The 18,665-nt window shown below is 39.2% G+C and overlaps 1 protein-coding gene across 2 annotated transcripts in view; it reads right to left on the bottom strand.

The window, feature by feature from the left end:
• Positions 1–5,763: 5,763 nt before the first annotated feature.
• SCP2 (sterol carrier protein 2) overlaps positions 5,764–18,665 on the bottom strand; it is a 112,708-nt gene continuing 99,806 nt past the window's right edge. For both annotated transcript variants that reach the window (XM_008579519.1, XM_008579588.1), the window contains exons 14-16: positions 17,651–17,780; positions 9,514–9,593; positions 5,764–6,815 (exon numbers count right to left, since the gene is read on the bottom strand). In XM_008579519.1, coding sequence (XP_008577741.1) covers positions 6,720–6,815; positions 9,514–9,593; positions 17,651–17,780 — 306 coding nt within the window. In that variant the 3' untranslated portion in view covers positions 5,764–6,719. The remainder of the gene's footprint in view (positions 6,816–9,513; positions 9,594–17,650; positions 17,781–18,665) is intronic.

Raw genomic sequence — 18,665 nt, 5'->3', positions numbered from 1 at the left:
CTATAGAAGGTGCCATACTCTAAAAGGAGAATTACACAATGACTTGCAGAGAAAAAGAAAACTTATCACTATTTGGTAATTGGTTAGAAAACTATAGCACTTACTGTTTCTCTGCCTGCAGTTTAAATAAACAGCAGACTACAATTAATTTCCACCAATTTTACGTAAAAGTTTATGGCCACAAATTCAGTAACTAAAAGATAAAGCACTTACTACATGCTGCTAAAAACAGCACTGTAAATATTTACAAAGTATTTAAATGATATTAATAGGACAGACTAAATTGACATCACTTTTTGCAATAAGGTTTGGGTGTATTTTTAAAAAATATGTCTCTAAGAAGTTTGGCTAAAATTCCATACCAGATTAAACTTTCAGCCAAATAAAATCAGACTCCATGTTTCTTAAGGGCCAGAAATCTGGCCCAATGTTCTCTGTTCTTACCAAGAACTAAAGAGCTGTTTGTTTGCAGCGGTCTCCAGATAGATATAATACCAGACCTTTCCAGCAGATTTTGTAACTCTTTATGGAGAAAAACTCTAAAATTTGGCCAGACATGGCTGTGGTTCCTGATAGCACATAAATCTTTCAGGCCCCTTATTAGCTGTTTAGTACTATACCCAAAATTCCTAATTCATATTAGTGTGGTCTCTAAACAAACTCAGTCCCACAAAGGGGGATGATCTAGCTGATTGCCTTTTTTTTTCCTTTTTGTCTTTTTTCGTGTCCGGCAACGGACCGCAACCCTCAGTGTCGCTCCCGTACCAGACCGGGACCGGCAACGGGATCGCAACCCTCGGTGATGCACCCGCCCCTCGCTCAGCCAGTGAGCGGGAACCGGTCTGTATGTGGGATCCGAACCCTCGGCGGGAGCGCTACCGCGCTCCCAAGCGGCGCACTGTAGCAGTGCGCCACCGGGCCGGCCCCCTGATTGCCTTTTTTTCTAGTCAATAACATCAAGCAACTTCTTTGTGTTCAAAAAGCTATCATGGCATGGGCAGCTACAACTGTAATCTTTGACTGAAATACCTTCTGAAAATCCAACAAGATAATTCTATATCCATTCACTTAGTTATCGAGACTATTAAATTTTAATGGTTCTTGAGGAAAATGTAAGGATGTAGACAGCCAATAAAATCAAATTGTCCTCAATCCTGAAGCCAGCTCATTATCTGAACTCAAAGGATTGTCACAAAATGTTTCAATGAATAAATTCCTCTATGGCGGCTGGCCAGTGGCTCACTTGGGAGAGCAAGGTGCTGAGAGCACCAAGGTCAAGGGTTTGGATCCCTATACCAGCCAGCCACCAGAAAAAAAAAAAGATAAACTTCATGTTAAGAAAATTTCTCAAACATGAGCCACTATTTATCTACTATGTGCTTAACATTTTTACAGCTACAATTGCTAACCCTCACAACCACCAGTAAGGTAGGTATTATTCCCTTTTTACAGAGGGAGAAACAGGCTCAAAGTCCTCACTTACTAGCTCAACGTCACAAAGCTGTTTAACCGTGATAGCTAGGACCCAAACCCGCATCTGATGGGCAGCAAGTTTTTCTCAGTATACTAGGCTGCTCTAAATATATGATTTTCTGAAACTGCTTAAATTTCAGAAGATAAAGCTGTTAATTGTAGGATTTAATTTCCTATTCTTTTTTTCCTAAGGTGAAATATATGGGGAAAACAGAAGGGGCTTTTATTTATATGTGATTGAATCTTTTACAAGGTATTTTACAATTTAAAAAGAACTTTAATGATCATTGTCTACTCCTCATTCTTTTGAGAAAGTTATTGATGCTTACTGTGGTGGACAATTGCATTAATACTAAAGACACAGAGATGAGTAACAGAGTTTCTACATCAAGCTGTGTACAGTCTGACAGTGACTGTCAAAAAAGTTAACAGTGTCCTGCTTTTGCAGAGAAAGAAACTAAAGGCTGGTGAGAATTAAATGCCTTACCCTTAGCTTCCAGGTGGGAGAGACAGAACCTGATCCAGGCCTCGATCCAAGTTTCTTCTGGTCATACCTCAGTGACTCCTCCTGAAACCCCACTGCCACACTCGACTTCTAACCATGCTTTCTGTTATTGCTCCTCCACATAATCAACAAAGATGTAGAAATGTGAAAGTATGAATGCACACGGACAAGTACAGCAACAAGACTAATGATTTTAATGCACAAAGAACCCAAAAAGACACTTTGTTTTTTAAAACATAATAAAACTACTAATAAACAGACTTTTCTTACTTCAGGCTGCTTCAGTCTGAAGTTGAAAGATCAGGGTAAGTCAGGCTAGCTAAGAGAGAATTTTTAATGTTCTCTTTCATCATCAGGGCAACAGGTCTTTGTAACAGAGAATGTTCTGTGACTAGCCTCCCATCCTCAGAAATGCCCCCCTGTGAATACAGAATTGTATTCGGCTTATTTCCTTCATTCAGTTAACAACAATAAGCCAAGACTCTGTGCTGGGGGTATCAAAATGGATGCATGAGATGCCGTCCTTGCCCTTAAGGAGCTCTCTGTTCAGTGGGAGACAGAAATAAATTATTACAGAAGAATGATTAGCTCTATTTCATGCTAAACAGGGACATCTTCCTGAAAGCAAAGGCACCTGACTAGGTCTTGAGGGATGAAGAGGAATTTGCCAGGTGGATGAAGGGGGAGGCAGGGAGAGAATGGCAAGGGAGGGCACAGATGACCTAGCTTAGAACTAAAAGTATTAGCTAAGGTGTTTGTTCTGTATTAATCACTTGGAAACTGAGCATATCACTACCAGATGCAATTCTTCTGTTAGTGTTTGTACGATTAATAGAACTTTATAAAACCAGTTCTGATGTAGCTTTTATCCCTACTACTCCACTGAGTGGTCACCAGTGACTTCCATGTTACCAAATTTAATCCAGCAATACTTTTCAGACATCATCCCACTTGACCTCTCTACTGAGGTCAAGTGACATTGTTGACCATTTCCACTTTTTGGCTATCCTCTCTTTTTGGAGTTTTCCCTCTGTCTCTCTGGCCCCTCCTCTTCCTCCTCTACCTGAACTCTAAAAAACTGAAGTTCCTCAAGGCTTACTCAAATCCTCCTTTCTCCCACCCCAGGTAATATCCATTCCTGTAGCTTTAAATACAACCCGTATGCTCAAGACTTCCAAATGTGTATCTCCAAGCTGACCTCACCTCTGAACTCCAGTCTTACAAATCCAACTGCCTTCTTAATATCTCCACTTGGAAATCTCTCAGGCATTTCAAAGTTAACAAGTTCAGAAGTGGAGCTTATTTCAGCCACTCCCCCTGAAACCTGCTTGTCCCATCATCATTCCAGCCATGGCCCGCCATTCAACTGGCCAGTCACTGGGAGTCATTCTGACGCCTACATCTAGTTACCAAGTTCTGTCGGCTCTACCTCTGCCTACTTTTCCACATCTGTCTCCACTTCTGACACCATCTTCTCGCACCTGGACATTCACTCTGCCCTCTGCCCCCCAGCACATTCTCCACACAGTAGCCACAGTGACAGTTTAAATCATATCGTTCCCCTGCTTACAACCCTTCTATGGTGGTCATCAGTTCTGTTCACAAATATTCCAACTCCATTCTTTCCTTCTGGTACATGGTAGGTTTTTGCAGTTAGGTAGGTCATGCGACTTTCTTTGGACAATGAAATCGGAGCAAAAGTGATATGTATCACTTCTGGATGGAAGCTCGCAGAGCCACATACACTTCACCTTTTCCTCTTCTTCTGCCACGATGGTCACGATGTTCCAGACAGTGGCTACTCCATTAGCCCGGGTTGCAGTCTTAGGATATGCAAGGAAGAAAAGCAGCATGACTGAGAAATAAACCCATGCAAAGCTGTATCTTCAACAGCTCCCAACTAAACTAAGAGTATAATACAAATGCCTTACCATATTAACAAATTCCAATATAACTGGCTCCGGTGTGTCTACCTACCTCATCTTGGGCCTGTCCTTCATACTCACCGTATTTCACTCACATTGGTCCCCTTGCCATTTTTGGAATAAGCCAAGCCCCTTTCCACCCTTTCGTGAAATGTTCTTTGCGTGGTTTGTTCCTTCTCAACCTTCAGATCTCAGCTTAAAAATGACTTCCTCAGAGATGGCTCCCTTAACCACTTTATCAAAGAAGAACCCTCACTGTGACTCTCCATCACAGCACCCTGACCATTTCCTGCATGGCACTTCCTAGTCTGTGATAATTATTCATTTCTGTGACTGTCTCTCCCACTAGACTGTCAGTACTGTGAGGGGAAGAGCCATCACTATCCCCAGTGCCTAGCATTGCACCTTCTATATAGCACTCCATACACTCATGTGCAGCATAACAACGTTTCAGTCAGTGGATGGCCCCATATATGACAGTGGCTATACCATATAGCCTCGATGTATAGTAGGCTATACCATCTAGGTTTGTGTAAGTGCACTCTACGGTGTTTGCACAATGATAAAATCACCTAACAACACATTCCTCAGAACATATCCCCTTCGTGAAGTGACCCATAGCTGTATATGGTAGGTACTCAATAATACTTGTTAAATGAACAAACGAAAAAATACTCCAAAAATGGAACACAACACTGCAGACATCATATCCCATATCACAGGAGCAAGTGGTGGTAATCGTGAGTAAAGTAAGGGAACTCACATTTACTGATGACTACCATGTACTAGCACTGTTGTAGGTACTTTTTATATATGTTCTTTCTCTAGATTCTCAGGATCCTAGAAGGTCAATATTAATATTTCCACTTTTTAGATCAGACAACTAAGGCTCAACCTGCTCAAGTTATAGAACTACAAACAGTAGTTTTAACCCAGACCTGTTAATCTCTTTTCCCCAAACCATGATTCTAGGAAGAAATTAAACTGCTACTGTATTTTATCACTAAGTACTTTTCTATTATACACATACATTATACTTATATATGATACTTCTCTACACCAAGAACCACTTTTTGTTTGTTTGTTTTTTAAGACTCATCCTAAAGCCTATTTCAGGTACCTCTTTTTATCTGGGACCAGTGAGGGCAAATGTTATGACAAATCCAAACTACAGATAAATCAGACATTTTGTTGGAACATTTTTCTTGAAGTCTTTTTCTTCTCAGAGTAGGAAGCTACTATGATTAAGAGCTAGGTCTGTGTTCTGAATTCATTTTATGGGACTGAGATCAACTTATTTATATTGGCTTAATTTGCCCTCTTGCCCTATCACCAAATGCTGTTCTGCTGGTCACAGAACATGCGATGCTTTCTGAGGGGTCTGAAGGGATCTGATTCACAGTCCTGAGCCTATTAGCAAGCGCTCCAAATGTCTAAATAAATGAAACCACCTGGCTTTTTACTGCTGACCACCTTTGGGTGAAGTAACATGTTAACAACAGAAAGGTGGGGCCTGGATAACTCCCAAACAATTCTGCTGGGTTCTAAGTAAACACAGGATTAATTACCAGAGCAGAGAAAACTTGGAGACCATCTACTTAAATCCCCTCTTTTAGCAGTTTAGCAAACAAGCCCAAGCAGGCAGTTATTTGCCCAAGAGAGGCAAGTCTCCTGGCTCCTAGTCAAGTGCTCTTTTCACTATACCACATTGCCTCCCTAATCAAGACCTAGTAACTATGTCAAAGTAACCAGTTGATAATGTCAAGGTACCATTCAAATTGTAAGTCACCCAGTGTTTCTCTTTATTCTCCATCATCTTGAAAACCCTCAGCAAAAAGAACATACACAAAAAAACCAAAGGAGACCAGGAAGAGCTATTTTAATTTTCTATGAAACATTCTTCCAAAAGCATTATATTACCCCATATCTCACTGAGTTATAAGAAATAATATTAGCATTAGAAAAACTAGGAAGAAAAATAATGCAGATAATTAAACTAAACTTATATGAAAAAGGAAATTATAACAAAGAGCTTTATAAATTTAGTTAAATTAATATGAGATTATAGTTTGAAAACTGTGCATCTCAAAGCAAACTTTATTTGTTCAATTATTTTTAACAGCAGTATTTTATGACTCTAATACACTGATTTTTTTAAGAAGGAAACCCATTTAAAAATATTTTTATTTTAAAAATAGGTCTGTGTTCAGCTATAGATTTTTATCCCCCAAGCTCTGACCATATTTTATTTCGATTTGGGAAGAAAATACCATTTCTGATGGCATGAAATGCAAAACTTCAAAGTTTTGTTTTCTTTTAAAAAAAAGTTCCAGTACGGAATTTTAAGAACTATTACTGAGAAATCAATTAAGGTCAGTAAGTACACAACACTAATTACTAGCTAGCTACTACTATTCTGTTTCTTCCCTAGTTCTCCCAAAGAAAACTCTAAAATTGAATCTTCAGCAGAATAATCCTTAAATATACTTTACAAGCAAAACGAGAGCTTCTGTTTACATAATTTTTAAAATATTTTACTGTTCTTAATTTTATTCTGAAACCCAATTTTACCCCAAACCATAATTACCATATTAACTTTGTAATGCACAGCTGTATGCAATTCAGCAAAGCAGTAGTTCGCCATCAGGCTCTATTCATCCAGAGCTTAGGAAAAACAGGATTGGTTACACCCATTTAAAAACAAATCTCACACTATTTGCCAGTGCATAGTTTCAGTCTAAGTTCTGACAATGAAATATAAGGATATATATCTATATATCTCATCTTGATTTTCAAAAGTTGCCAAAGGGAGTTCTTCATAGCTTAGCTTTGTCTGGCTGGAGCTGAAGATTCTGTAACTTCATAGCTAGACCCATGTTGCCAGTGATTTTCAGTTTGCCTTGAAAGAAGGCCTGTGAGTAAGAAGAAAGAAAATTCATTACTTGGTGTTTTTTGTTTTGAGATTGCTGATGTTTCTAGATTATCCAACCCTGAGATCATCTATTTATCCAGGTCACTTAACTTTCTTCAAAATATGAAACTTGCCTCTCTGGAATAGATTTAGAAACAGATTCCTCAAAAGGAAGAATCTGTAAAGGCCATCCTTTACATAAAGCAATAGAAAGGAACATCTTTCCCAAATGTCTTCTTGTAGAAACTGAATCTGTCTTTACCTGCATTCCTCAAAGGTGGTACATTTTGCAAATATTAGGCAAGGTGGGTTCATACTAGACTGATTTTATTTAAAAACATTACATATGGGTTGGAAATAGAAACACTGAAAATGTTCAGTAGGCTGCTGGGATAAAAAGCACATACAAAACACACTTAGAAACTCTTGGGATTCAATACAATGTGGATGAAATGCCACCAGTTTCTTTTTTTTCTTTTTGTATACATGATAAAGGATTTATCCATACCGAGGACAGGCAGCACTCTGAGACTGAGGTGCTTGTGTTACTCTTTGGCTCAACAAGAAGAATCAAACCAGTCTGAAGTGCTGAGCCACAATTTGTTCCATTTAACAATGGCATGGGATTAGATCACATGATGTTTCCTAAATTTACCAAGTAACAAAATCCCAGGAAAATTTAAGAGAAACAGCAAAATTGGAAACAGCATGATCTCAGTCTTTTAACTCAGTTCTTAAAACAAGGAAGGGCTAGATGAACAAAGTTTCTGGTAGTGTTAGCGTGTTAAGCAAGCACATCAAGAAGTCAGGAGCTCTTCTACATCATCCATGGGAATGCACAGTTTTGGTTTATCTACACCTCCTGGTAAGGGTGACTAATTCATTTTTCCCCCCTCCTCTGTCTGGATAAACTAAATATTTCCTTTACATATGGCACAAAGCCTTCTGCCTGGTGACTTAAAGGTCAGGTGTCTCAGAACACAATATATTTAACACATGTTATTTAAAAATATGGACCGGTAGTACAAGAGAAACTCACCATCTTTCCCTTTTTTAAGTTAAGAGAGAAAATGACTTTTTATTTACTAATAACAGAAAACAACTTTTCACCCTTTAGAGAATCCAAACACAAGGGTCATTTTAATCTGGCCCCTAGGTGCATGTGTGCTTTCCGCTAGAGAGCACATTGCTCTGTTTCAACTATAGCCAAACACTGATACTAGAATTTCCATTGTATTTAATGATTTCCAGTCAAATCCTCTACTGAGCATGAGGGAAGGCCATTAGTACATTAATAGAAAGGTCTGCCATTTTTATCTTTAATTTCTTTGGGTACTAACAGGTTCTGAAGGAAAATAAGCTGACACCTCACCCCCCAAAATGGTCAGTACATAGATAAACCAAGAGAACAAGGACAGCTGATGTGTGAGCTCCGAATACCCTGCCAAAGCCCTGCATGGCATGTGCAGTGGGACGGGGAACAGTGGGTAGGAAGGAGGATGACAGCCAGCTCCTATACTGGTAGCCTCTGTTCCATCCAGATTTCTGGAACAGGCTCAGTGGGTGGAAATTTTAGTGCCAATGTTGCGTATCGAGCTGAAACATTACAGATGAAAATCTCTCACTCATGATGGCATCAACTGAAATATGCTTAGTTGCTTAGAAAAAGCATTTTAAAAAGGAATACAAGTGGGAGTTAGATTCAGTTGCTTTATCCAAACCCACAAATTACCAGGAAACCTTAAGAATAAGACCAGAAACAAATAAGGCTGAGGAAACAAAAAAATTAAGTTACAATGGAAAGAAATGTCTTAGTTCTTTTCTTGTTAATGGAAAGCTTGGTATATCTAGTTGACAGCTCAGTATATCAAGTCTGTTCAACACTGTGCAACTAAAGAGTATAAGATGACCCTTTGCAATCTGGAGACCAGACAAATCTATACAAGGCATAAATATATTTTAGACAAATACAATTTAATCCAACAACTGTTAGCTGAAAACCTAAATATCAGGTATTATGCTAAATTCTGGAAACATAAAGACAAATAAGATGTGTCCAGTAAGTGGCTCAGAGGAGGGACTGGCTACTGCCCCCCAACAACTTAGAAGGAGGTCCTTGGAGATAACATCTGAGCTAATTTGGAAAGTCAAGGAGAGTGCTGAGGAAGGAGAGTTCAGGCAAAAAGAGGAGTATGGGCAGAGACAGGAAATGTACATGGTCATGCCTTTGTTCACACCACTCCCTCCCTCCACCTGCAGGGCATCTACTCTCCACCTGTGCACTGCTAACTTCTGATCATCCTCGGGACTCAGTTCAAGTGCTGCTTCCTCTGTGAGGCTTTCCCTGTGAGGACCAGGGAGATATGGCTGCTCCTTCTTCCATCTTCCCCTGACCACAGCCAGGCACGGCACCTTGGATCCTTGGCTGCACTTACTCTTTACAGATCTGTCTCGTATCAAACTGTGGATGCCCTGAGCATGGAAACTATTTCTTAAGCACCTGGGCACTTCCAGCACATAGGACAATGTCTGGCACACAGCTTGCTCCACAAATGTCTGTCATTTGTTAGGCAAACATTTTGGGGAACACTTAGTTCTGTGATCTGACCACTTTGCACTTCAGGATATGAGGCAGGAGATAAAGTAGAAAGGGCTAAAAGTCCCACCTAGTAGCAGGATATAAGCTCCATCATACTTACCGACTGAGGATTCATTTTACCAGTCATTAAAGCCAGTAAGTCCGAGTCAGCCATTGTGATTGTGCAGTCAGCCTTCTTATCTAAAACAGAGATACATGGGACAAGGAAGGAGAAAAGAGATGAGTGTTCAGTTTTGCATATACATTTTAGTCAAGAGCCACTGACTGCAACAGAATCACACCCAATACTGAGGCAGTATGGGGTAATGGGCACTCACATACACTTCTGTGACTGCCTTGTAAAACATGGCATAAACCACAAGCAACCTCAATATTTAACAAGAGGGAATAGATTAAATAATCATGTATTTATATAATGGGATATGATGCAGACATTGTAAGAGATGATGTGGATCTAGACTTATTTCCCTGAAAAAATATTCACGATATATTATTTGTAATATATAATGCCAGTTACAAAATAAACTGTAAGTATGATCTCATTTCTGCTTTGAAATGGTATTCAATTATACTCATATAAATATAGGAAAAACATTTATATACATATATTACTAAGAAATAATACGGCAGACAGGCTCTAAGTTGACCCCCATGACCCTGCCTCCTGGTATACATGCTTTATATATTCCCCTTCCCTCCAGAGTAAGCAGGACCTGCCTTGCTTCTAGCCAATAGAATGTGGCAAACATGATAGAATGTCATTCCTGTGACTTTATTATGTTATATAAGACTTTGTCTTACTAGCAGACTCACTGTTGCTCTCCTGCTGGCTTTGGATAAGCTAACTGCTATGTTGTGATCTTCTTATGGAGAGGGCCACGTGGCAGGGACCTGCCATTAGGAGCTGAGGGCGGACTCTGGCCTATCACCAGTAAAATACTGAAGCTATCATCACAGCCACAAGGAAGTGAATCCTGCCTGCAATCTGAATGAGCCTGCACACGGACCCCTCCCCAGTGGGGCCTCCAGATGACAGCCCAACCCTGGCCAACACCTTGATGGCAGCCTTGTGTAACCCTATGCAGAGGACCCAGCTAAGCAGTCCTCAGCCTTCTTACCCATGGAACTGGTGAGGTAATAAGTGTGTGCATTGTTTTAAGCCACCAAGTTTGATGTACTTTGTTATGCAGTAACAGAAAATGAATAGTTATAGAGATGAGGGGTTAACAGACTTTTTCTGTAAAGAATAAGACACTATTTTAGGCTTTGCAGGTCACTAGGTCTGACACAACTACTCAACTCTGCCATTATAGTGCAAAAGCAGCCGTAGATAATCATAAACAAATATGTGGCTGTGTTCCAATAAACTATTTTCAGAACGGGTGGCAGATAGAGGAGGAGAAAACATTTGCAACTCATACAAGGCAAGGGGTCTTCAGAAAGTTCATGGAAAGATTTATATTATCTTTTAATTCCATTTTTGCACAAACTTTTAAAAGTATATTCATGAATCTGACAAAGAACTTGTATCTAGAATATATAAAGAACTCCTACCACTCAATTAGAAAAGGTTAGATAATCCAATACAAAAATGGGCAAATGATTTAAATAGGCATTGTACAAAAGAGGCTCTCCAAATGGCAAAAAAACACATAAAATAGTTCTTAACTTCATTAGTCACAGGAAAGTACACATCAGAACTGTGATGACATGCCACATATCTAACAGAATGAATGGCTGAAAAAAAACTTTTTAAATGCCAATGCCCCATGCTAGTGAGGATGCAGAGCAACTGAAAGGTCAACACAATACTGGAGGAACTGTAAAATGGTGCAGCCACTCTGGAAAACAGTCTTGGAAGTTTTGTATAAAGCTAAACATATGCATACAATATGAAGTAGCAATCCTACTCTTAGGTATTTACCCAAGAGAAATGAAAACACATATCCACACAAAAACCTATATGTGAATGTTTATAGCGGCTTTATCCATAATTGCCAAAAACCCAAACATGCATCAACTGGTAAAGGGATAAATTACTCAGAAACAAAAAAGAGCAAACTGTTGTTGATACATGCAACAATATGAACAAATCTCAGTAAAAGAAGCAGGCTCAAAAGCTACTTACTATATGATTCTATTTGTATGAAATTCTAGGGAAGGCAAAATTACAGGGATAAAAATCAAATTAGTGATAGCCAGGGCCTGAGGGTGGGAGGAAGGATTGACTACAAATGGACAGGAGGATACATCTGGGGGTGATGAAAATATTCTATATCTTGATTTTTTATGGTGGTTACACAATTGTATTCATTTGTCTAAATTCATGGAATTGTACATCTAAAAAGGGCAGATTTTATTATATATAAATTTTACCTCATTGAACCTGACTTAAAAAACAAACAAACCAAGTACTGTTGAAAACATGGAACAACTGGAGGAGGCACAGTGGTGTGGGGTATAGCCCGACTGTACTGCCTTTTGGCCTGGGAGAAGAATAGCATTTTGTATATGTTCCACTAAAGCAGCTTAGGACATCCCAGATAATCATGGAAAACCTTTCACAACCTGGAAAATGTTGAAAGCAACCATTCCTATTTGTTTGTTTTTTATTAAATCTTGCACACACACACACTCACACACATACACAAACATACACACACAAATGTGGAGCAACTAAACTCTCATATAATGTGGAAGGGAATATAAAGTAGTACATCCGCATGAAAAACCTGTTTGGCTGTGCTGTAACTTTAAAACCTAGCATTTCCACCCCTGCGGGTATGCCCAGTGGAATAAGTATACATGTCTACTAAAAGGCATGTGTAAGAACGTTCATAACTGTTTTATTCATATAGTTTTATTGGAACACAGCCACACATTTGTTTATGTATTATCTATGGCTGCTTTTGCAAGGGCAGAGTTTAGTAGTTGTGACAGAGACCTAGTGACCTGCAAAGCCTAAAATAGTTAGAGTCTGATCCTTTAAAGAAAAAAGTTTGTTAACCCTTGATCTCCAAATGGAAGCACTGAAAAGATACATCAATTGTACAATGAATACATTCTGGGATATTCACATAGCAACAATGAACTATTGCTCCATGCACCAATATAAATAAATCTTACACTGCTGAGCAAAAGAAGCCAGATCTAAAAGAGTAAATATTGTACGGTTCCATTCATATAAATCTTCAAGATAAATAAAATCAATCTATGTTGATAGGATTTGGAATAGTGGTTCCTTTTGGGAGTGGATGGTGAAGGGAGGAGGGGGCATAAATGAGGCTTTTGAAGAACTGACAACATTCTGCATCTTGATCTGCGAGGTATATTCATTTGTAAACATTCATGAAGCTGTACACTTCAGATTTACGCCCTTTACTACAGGCTACACTTCAATAAAAATTTTACAGAAACAAAACGAAAAAGCAGGTGGTGGGCTAGATTTGGTCCACAGCCGTAATCTGCAAACTCCTGACCTAGAGAGTGGAATTATGAGAGAATAATTCTTTCATTTTATTTCTCTACTTTTTCTATTTTTTTTAATCAAGTGTACATTACTTAATACAAAGTTTAAAAATATTAATTTTAGTATCATCAAAGTATAATGATCGAAGAAAGACTGGACAACAAAGACTAATATTTCATTGCTAAATCAGCCATGTCTACCTTGAGCAAATGAGTAGTTTCAAGTGCAAAAGGAAAAATTCAGTAAGAAATCAAATTTTTAGCAGTCCATGTTTTAGGCAAGCAATAAATATAACAATAGTACTCTAACAGTTGACTCGTCTTCTCATTAAGGATTAGCTCAAATTTGATTTGGCCTCTCCCCAAAACCAAGTCACTTTCTATCCCTCCATTCTGTTTTATTTTTATTCCTTGCATTTATCTAAAATTACCTTAATTATTTATATATATGTTTTCTGTCTGTATTTGTCCAACAGAATGAAAACTTCAAGGGGACAGAGCCCTTGTCAGCCTTGTTCTCTGCTATATCCCTAGAACCTTGAAGAGTGCTTGATACATAAAGGGCAATCAATAAATACATGCTGAATAAATGAACAGATTATGTGGAGTTCACAAGATTATCAAATTATGGCCACAGATCAGCTGTGCCTTAATAAAAGAGATCGATATAAACTGTTAAAGCATAGCATGCCCATATTATCAAATAACTAGAACAAGATAGAAAAAAGAAGTTTTTATTATATGTCTTACAACTCAGGAATAGCCCCTACAAAGACCGAGATTCACTGGTCATTCCACCTTAGCTGCTAACAAAATTTTCTCTTATTACTGGAAAAAAGTCTGAAGCCTTAAAAATGAAGGAATTTACAGTTTAGAAAATCCAGTTCTACTGTAGATATATAACATTAAAGAACAGGGAGAAAAAAACCTAACAAATTGAGACTGTTGGATCTGATCCTAGTATTCCAAGAAAGAACTCCTAGTCATTGAAAGGTGACCTAAAGAAGAGAAATCTGCTGCTGCTGCTGCTGCTGCTGCTGCTATGATACAGGTTGAGTATCCCTTATCCAAATGCTTGGGACCAGAAATGTTTCAGATTCTGGATTTTTTTCAGATTTTGCAATATTTGCAGCATACTGATTAAGCATCCCTCATCGGAAAATCTGAAATCCAAAATGCTCCAATAAGCATTTCCTTTGAGCATCATGTTGGTGCTCAAAAAGTTTCAGATTTTGAAGTATTTTGGATTTCAGATTTTTGGATCAGAGACGCTCAACCTGCAGCAGCAGTTATTGAGCTCTCACTACACTGAGCACTTCACATACCTGGTATCATTTGATCTTTATAACAATCCCATGAGGGTCAGAGAGGTCAAACAACTTTCCCAAGGTTACACAGCTAGCAAATGGCTGAACTGGCTCTGAATGCAGATTCCTGTTGCCAAAGCCCACACCTCCAACTCCATGCTCTACTGCTGCTTCTTGTTATACAAGGATGCAAACACTCAACAGCTCAGTTTTAACTGGGCTTTCACCAATTCATCAGTATCTGATAAATCCCAGATGCTTTCCTAATTCCCCAAGTCCTTTGGGAGGCTTAGACAAGCCTGTGTGTCCAAGCAAAATTAATGTCTAATATTCGGTTTGAGAGAAAGTAATGATTTACTTGGCACTTACTATGCTAGGTGCTTTATATACCTTATCTCATTTAATCCCCACAGCAGCTGTATGGATAGAAATTATTCTCACCATTTTGTACATGAGATGATTAGTCTCAGGGAAGGTATACACCTTGTAAGTGATAGAGCCAAGGTCTAAGCCCAGGTTTGGGTTTCTCCAAAGGCTATGCTCTTTCTATGGTACCTTGGAGATGGGAGACCCTGAGGCTTTCTGTATCATGTTGCCAGTAAAGGCATAGGGTTGAGAACTCAAGTGCTGATAGGGCAGAATAAAGGAATGAAGGAATAGTATGTCACGTTAGGTTAATCAAAGTTGACTTCCAGGAGATATGTTACATGAGTCACTTCAAAGGGAGGAAGGAGGAAGAGAACTCATGGAGAAGATACTGAAAGGCACCCTGGCAGCAAGAAAAGATTATGGAAAGTGCAAAAAATCTAAAAGTCCTTAATATACTCATCTGTGTAATTATCACTAAGCTCTTAGAATACAAGCAAATGGAATACATTTAAGTAAATCTTACTTCATTAACAATAAGTAAATCTCCTAATACTATGTACATTCCAAAAAACAATTATCTTTAAGATGCCAGTTCAAACTAGGACAGGTTATTAATGCTTTAATGTAGTTAATCTTTAACAAATGGTCATTTGTTGGCTGATGTAAAAGGAGCTGGCAGTTCCCAGTGGTGGCTTTTACTGGATAAGTCCTTATTTCAACACCATTCCTGGCTGCCAACAAGTGTCAGTTTCAGCAGAAATTACTCTGCCCAGGGTAAAATCCCTTCAGGCCTGGGATTGGGCACTTAATGTGGGGAGAGCACACAGCAAGAGTCTACCTGCAGAGAAAAGGCTTTTCTGAAATCATTCCACAGCTTTCCATAAGCATACTGTCTTTCATGAAAAAACAACCAACCAACCAACAACAACAACAACAAAAAAAAAACAGGAAGAAAAGAAATTTTTTTTAAAAAATCCCCTTAATATCTATCTGGGCATATCAGAATATAATCCTGAAGTAACTATTAACCTTTAATCATCAAAAAAATTAGCACCATTTCTTTCTATTTCTAAAAAGTGGAATGTAGATGAAGGCTTTAGCTTTTCTCCCTATACCTGAGTGGCAGTTCATAAAATGCAAGCATATAGTTATTTCTCTGCCCACTTTCCGGGTGGAGGGGGGAGAGGACTACATATAATTAGGAATCTTTCACAACAAAGCCATGCTGCCCACACCGGACAGATGCCCTTATCACAGCTCAGCTTTTCCTTCATTCACTTCTCATTAGTTCCTTATTCAACAGGGTACATAACAGTGCTCTGATCTTTTCCTCTTTCTTCCAAGCTCTTCACTCTATTCCAGGAGCTCTGCCAACCTTCTCTCCCCTCAAAATGCCCCTGAATATTTAAGTACCCTTTCAGAGAAAGAAGGATCCATCCTTCCTTCCTAAAGCTAACCCTCCTTTCACGTGTGTTTCTGGTGTCATCTTCCCCCTCAAGGACCTCCCTCAATAATGTATCAACAATGAAACTCTACCATCTTTGACAGTCCTCCTTCTTCTACAGAGGTTCCGGGTCCTACCGACTTTACCTCAAATATCCTCGACACCTGCCCTCTAACAACACTCACTTTTTCACTGCCAATCCTCAGGGTATCCTTTCTGCTCATTTAGACAGTGGCAATAGCCACCTTCCTGAATGCTTTCTCTGCCTCTGATCTTTCCCTTTCCAATTAATTCATCAGGTCTAAGGCACCAGTTTCATTCTCTAAAATACAACTCTGACTCTCACTTTTCTACTTAAAAAGATTTAATGGATTGATTATATACCAAATAACTTTCAAAGTTCCTATCATGACATTTTAAGCCCTCCAAAAAGGCAGTCCCAATCCATCATATTTCTAAATTACACCAGGCTCTCTCCAACAAGAGAAACTTAACAGTACATTATAGCTACCACTAACTGAATGCTTACTAAGTGCCATTCATTCATTCACTCTGTTGTTCATTTTTAAATTATTTTTGAAGGCTATCATGTGTCAGGTACCATTCTAGGCACTAGGAATGCAGTAGTGAACCTAACAGGCAGAAATCTCTGCCTTCACAGAGCTTAAAATTCAAATGAGAAAGGTGGGCAATAAGCAAATAAATAAATAACATACTACATGGTATATCAGATGGTGATAAGTGCTATAGAGAAACATAGGGCAGAAAATGGCAATAGGGAATGAGAACAGGGGTGTGATTTTTAAGAGTGGTGAGGGAAGGGCTCACTGATACAGTGATAGTTCAGTGGCTGGGTCCACACTGAAGACATAAATCTGAGAGTTATAAGTGTAGAGATTGTTTTTAAAGCATGAGACTAGATGAGATTGACAGGGAGTGAATGCACATAGAACTGAGTCTTGGAACATTCTAATGCTTAGAAATTTGGAGACAAAGAGAAACCTGCAAGAGAGTCCAAGTAGGGGGCAGCCAGCAGGTAAGAGGAAAACCTGGAAGTGTAACATCATGAGAGCTGGTAACCAACCACTGAATTTAGTAATGTGGTAGCCACTGGTGACCTTGACAAGAACAGTTTTGGGATAGTGATGAAGACAAAAGCTGACTGGAGTGGGTTCGAGAAAGATTTGGCTGAGAGGAAGTGGTGGCAGTGAGTACAGACAGGTCTTCCGAGGCCATGTAAACATGCATTGGACCGTGTGCTTTACAGATTAATGAAGAGAGGGTCTCTTGATCCTCACATCAACCCTATGAAATAGGTACCATTTGTTATGCCCATTGACAGATAGAACACCGAGGCTCAGAGAAGTTAAATAACTGGTCCAAGGTCAGAATCTATGGGTGGCAGGGCCAGGACCCGAACCCAAGTTTGTCTAATTCCAAAGCCAAAGATTGGTGACTCTGTGACAGTCTCCAAATCTTAGGAGGAGGCAGCTTTGACCTGTTCCCAAGGATTCACTGGTTCTTTCACAACGTCTTGTACCTCTCAAGCCAGCCCTTTTAAGGAACACAAAAGGAGACTCCTACTTTCCCAGCTGACAGCCTTTTTGAACTTGTCAGTGTTCTATAAATTAAGTCAGCAATGCACTGACCTGAGTTAAGCAGGACTGATCCTTTGCCATTCTTCACATCCACCACCCACGTAGCTTCTTTACCTCCAGGGCCATCCTTCACCTTGAAGGCAAAAATACCACCAATTTTCTTCACAAACTGCTCCCCTTCCTGGGAAGAAAAATAACACTGGGAGTTACACTAGGTCCATTTCTCTGGCTTCTCTCCAAGCAAATTAATGCTTAAATAGGTACATGGTGTGAGTAGTTAGGCTGGCCAGCAGGCAGTACCCAAGCTCCCTCAGGATTTCTACCCACAAATCTAGAAGGCAACCAGGCAACAATTCCCGCATCTGCCAAATCTTTTGTTAGAAATGGCTTTTTAGATACAATTGGTGGAAAGGAAGGGAGGATGGGAGTGGCACAGCAGCATTTTCTGTCTCAGTAATTTAGGAAACATTCACTCTGGCCTCTCTAAACATAGGAATCTCCAACCCTCCTCCACTATTTTTGCAGGTAAACTCCTTTCCATCTATTTTTGATTCCCCACAATCAGAATTTGAAAATAAGTGGTTCTGAGATTAAAGTCTTTTTTCTTTGGTCAACCTCTTTTCCATATTAGTATAAAGAATTATATGAGTAACATATCACCCACCATTTACTTTTGGATCTTGGGGAATAAAGCTGGCCTAAATACAGAAAACATAACCTCAGACCCACATCTCTGCAGATGGGTTTCCTTTCTCCCTCTCTTCCTCTTTTCCTTTCCTTTTCATTCTCACTCTGCTTCAACTTCCCTTCCTGAAACATTTACTGAGCCAGACATTGCTCTAGGCACCAAAGATACAGAAGTAGGAGCAAGAAAAGTAACTGCTGATAATGCACAGGGATGGAGGGAAGCACAGGAGCACAAGGAGCAGCTAAGCCAACTGGCAGGGGAACAATGAAAGGATAACTATTTCACATGCCTTACTTTAAAAAAAAAAAAAAAAGCACAATAATTTTTTTTTTTTTTGGCCTTGTCTTGGTTTTCTTTTTCTTTTTTCATTAAATTTTT

This window comes from Galeopterus variegatus, unplaced genomic scaffold (assembly GCF_000696425.1).
Source record: "Galeopterus variegatus unplaced genomic scaffold, G_variegatus-3.0.2 Scaffold6, whole genome shotgun sequence".
Taxonomy (NCBI): domain Eukaryota; kingdom Metazoa; phylum Chordata; class Mammalia; order Dermoptera; family Cynocephalidae; genus Galeopterus; species Galeopterus variegatus.
This window is presented reverse-complemented; position numbering and strand designations above follow the sequence as displayed.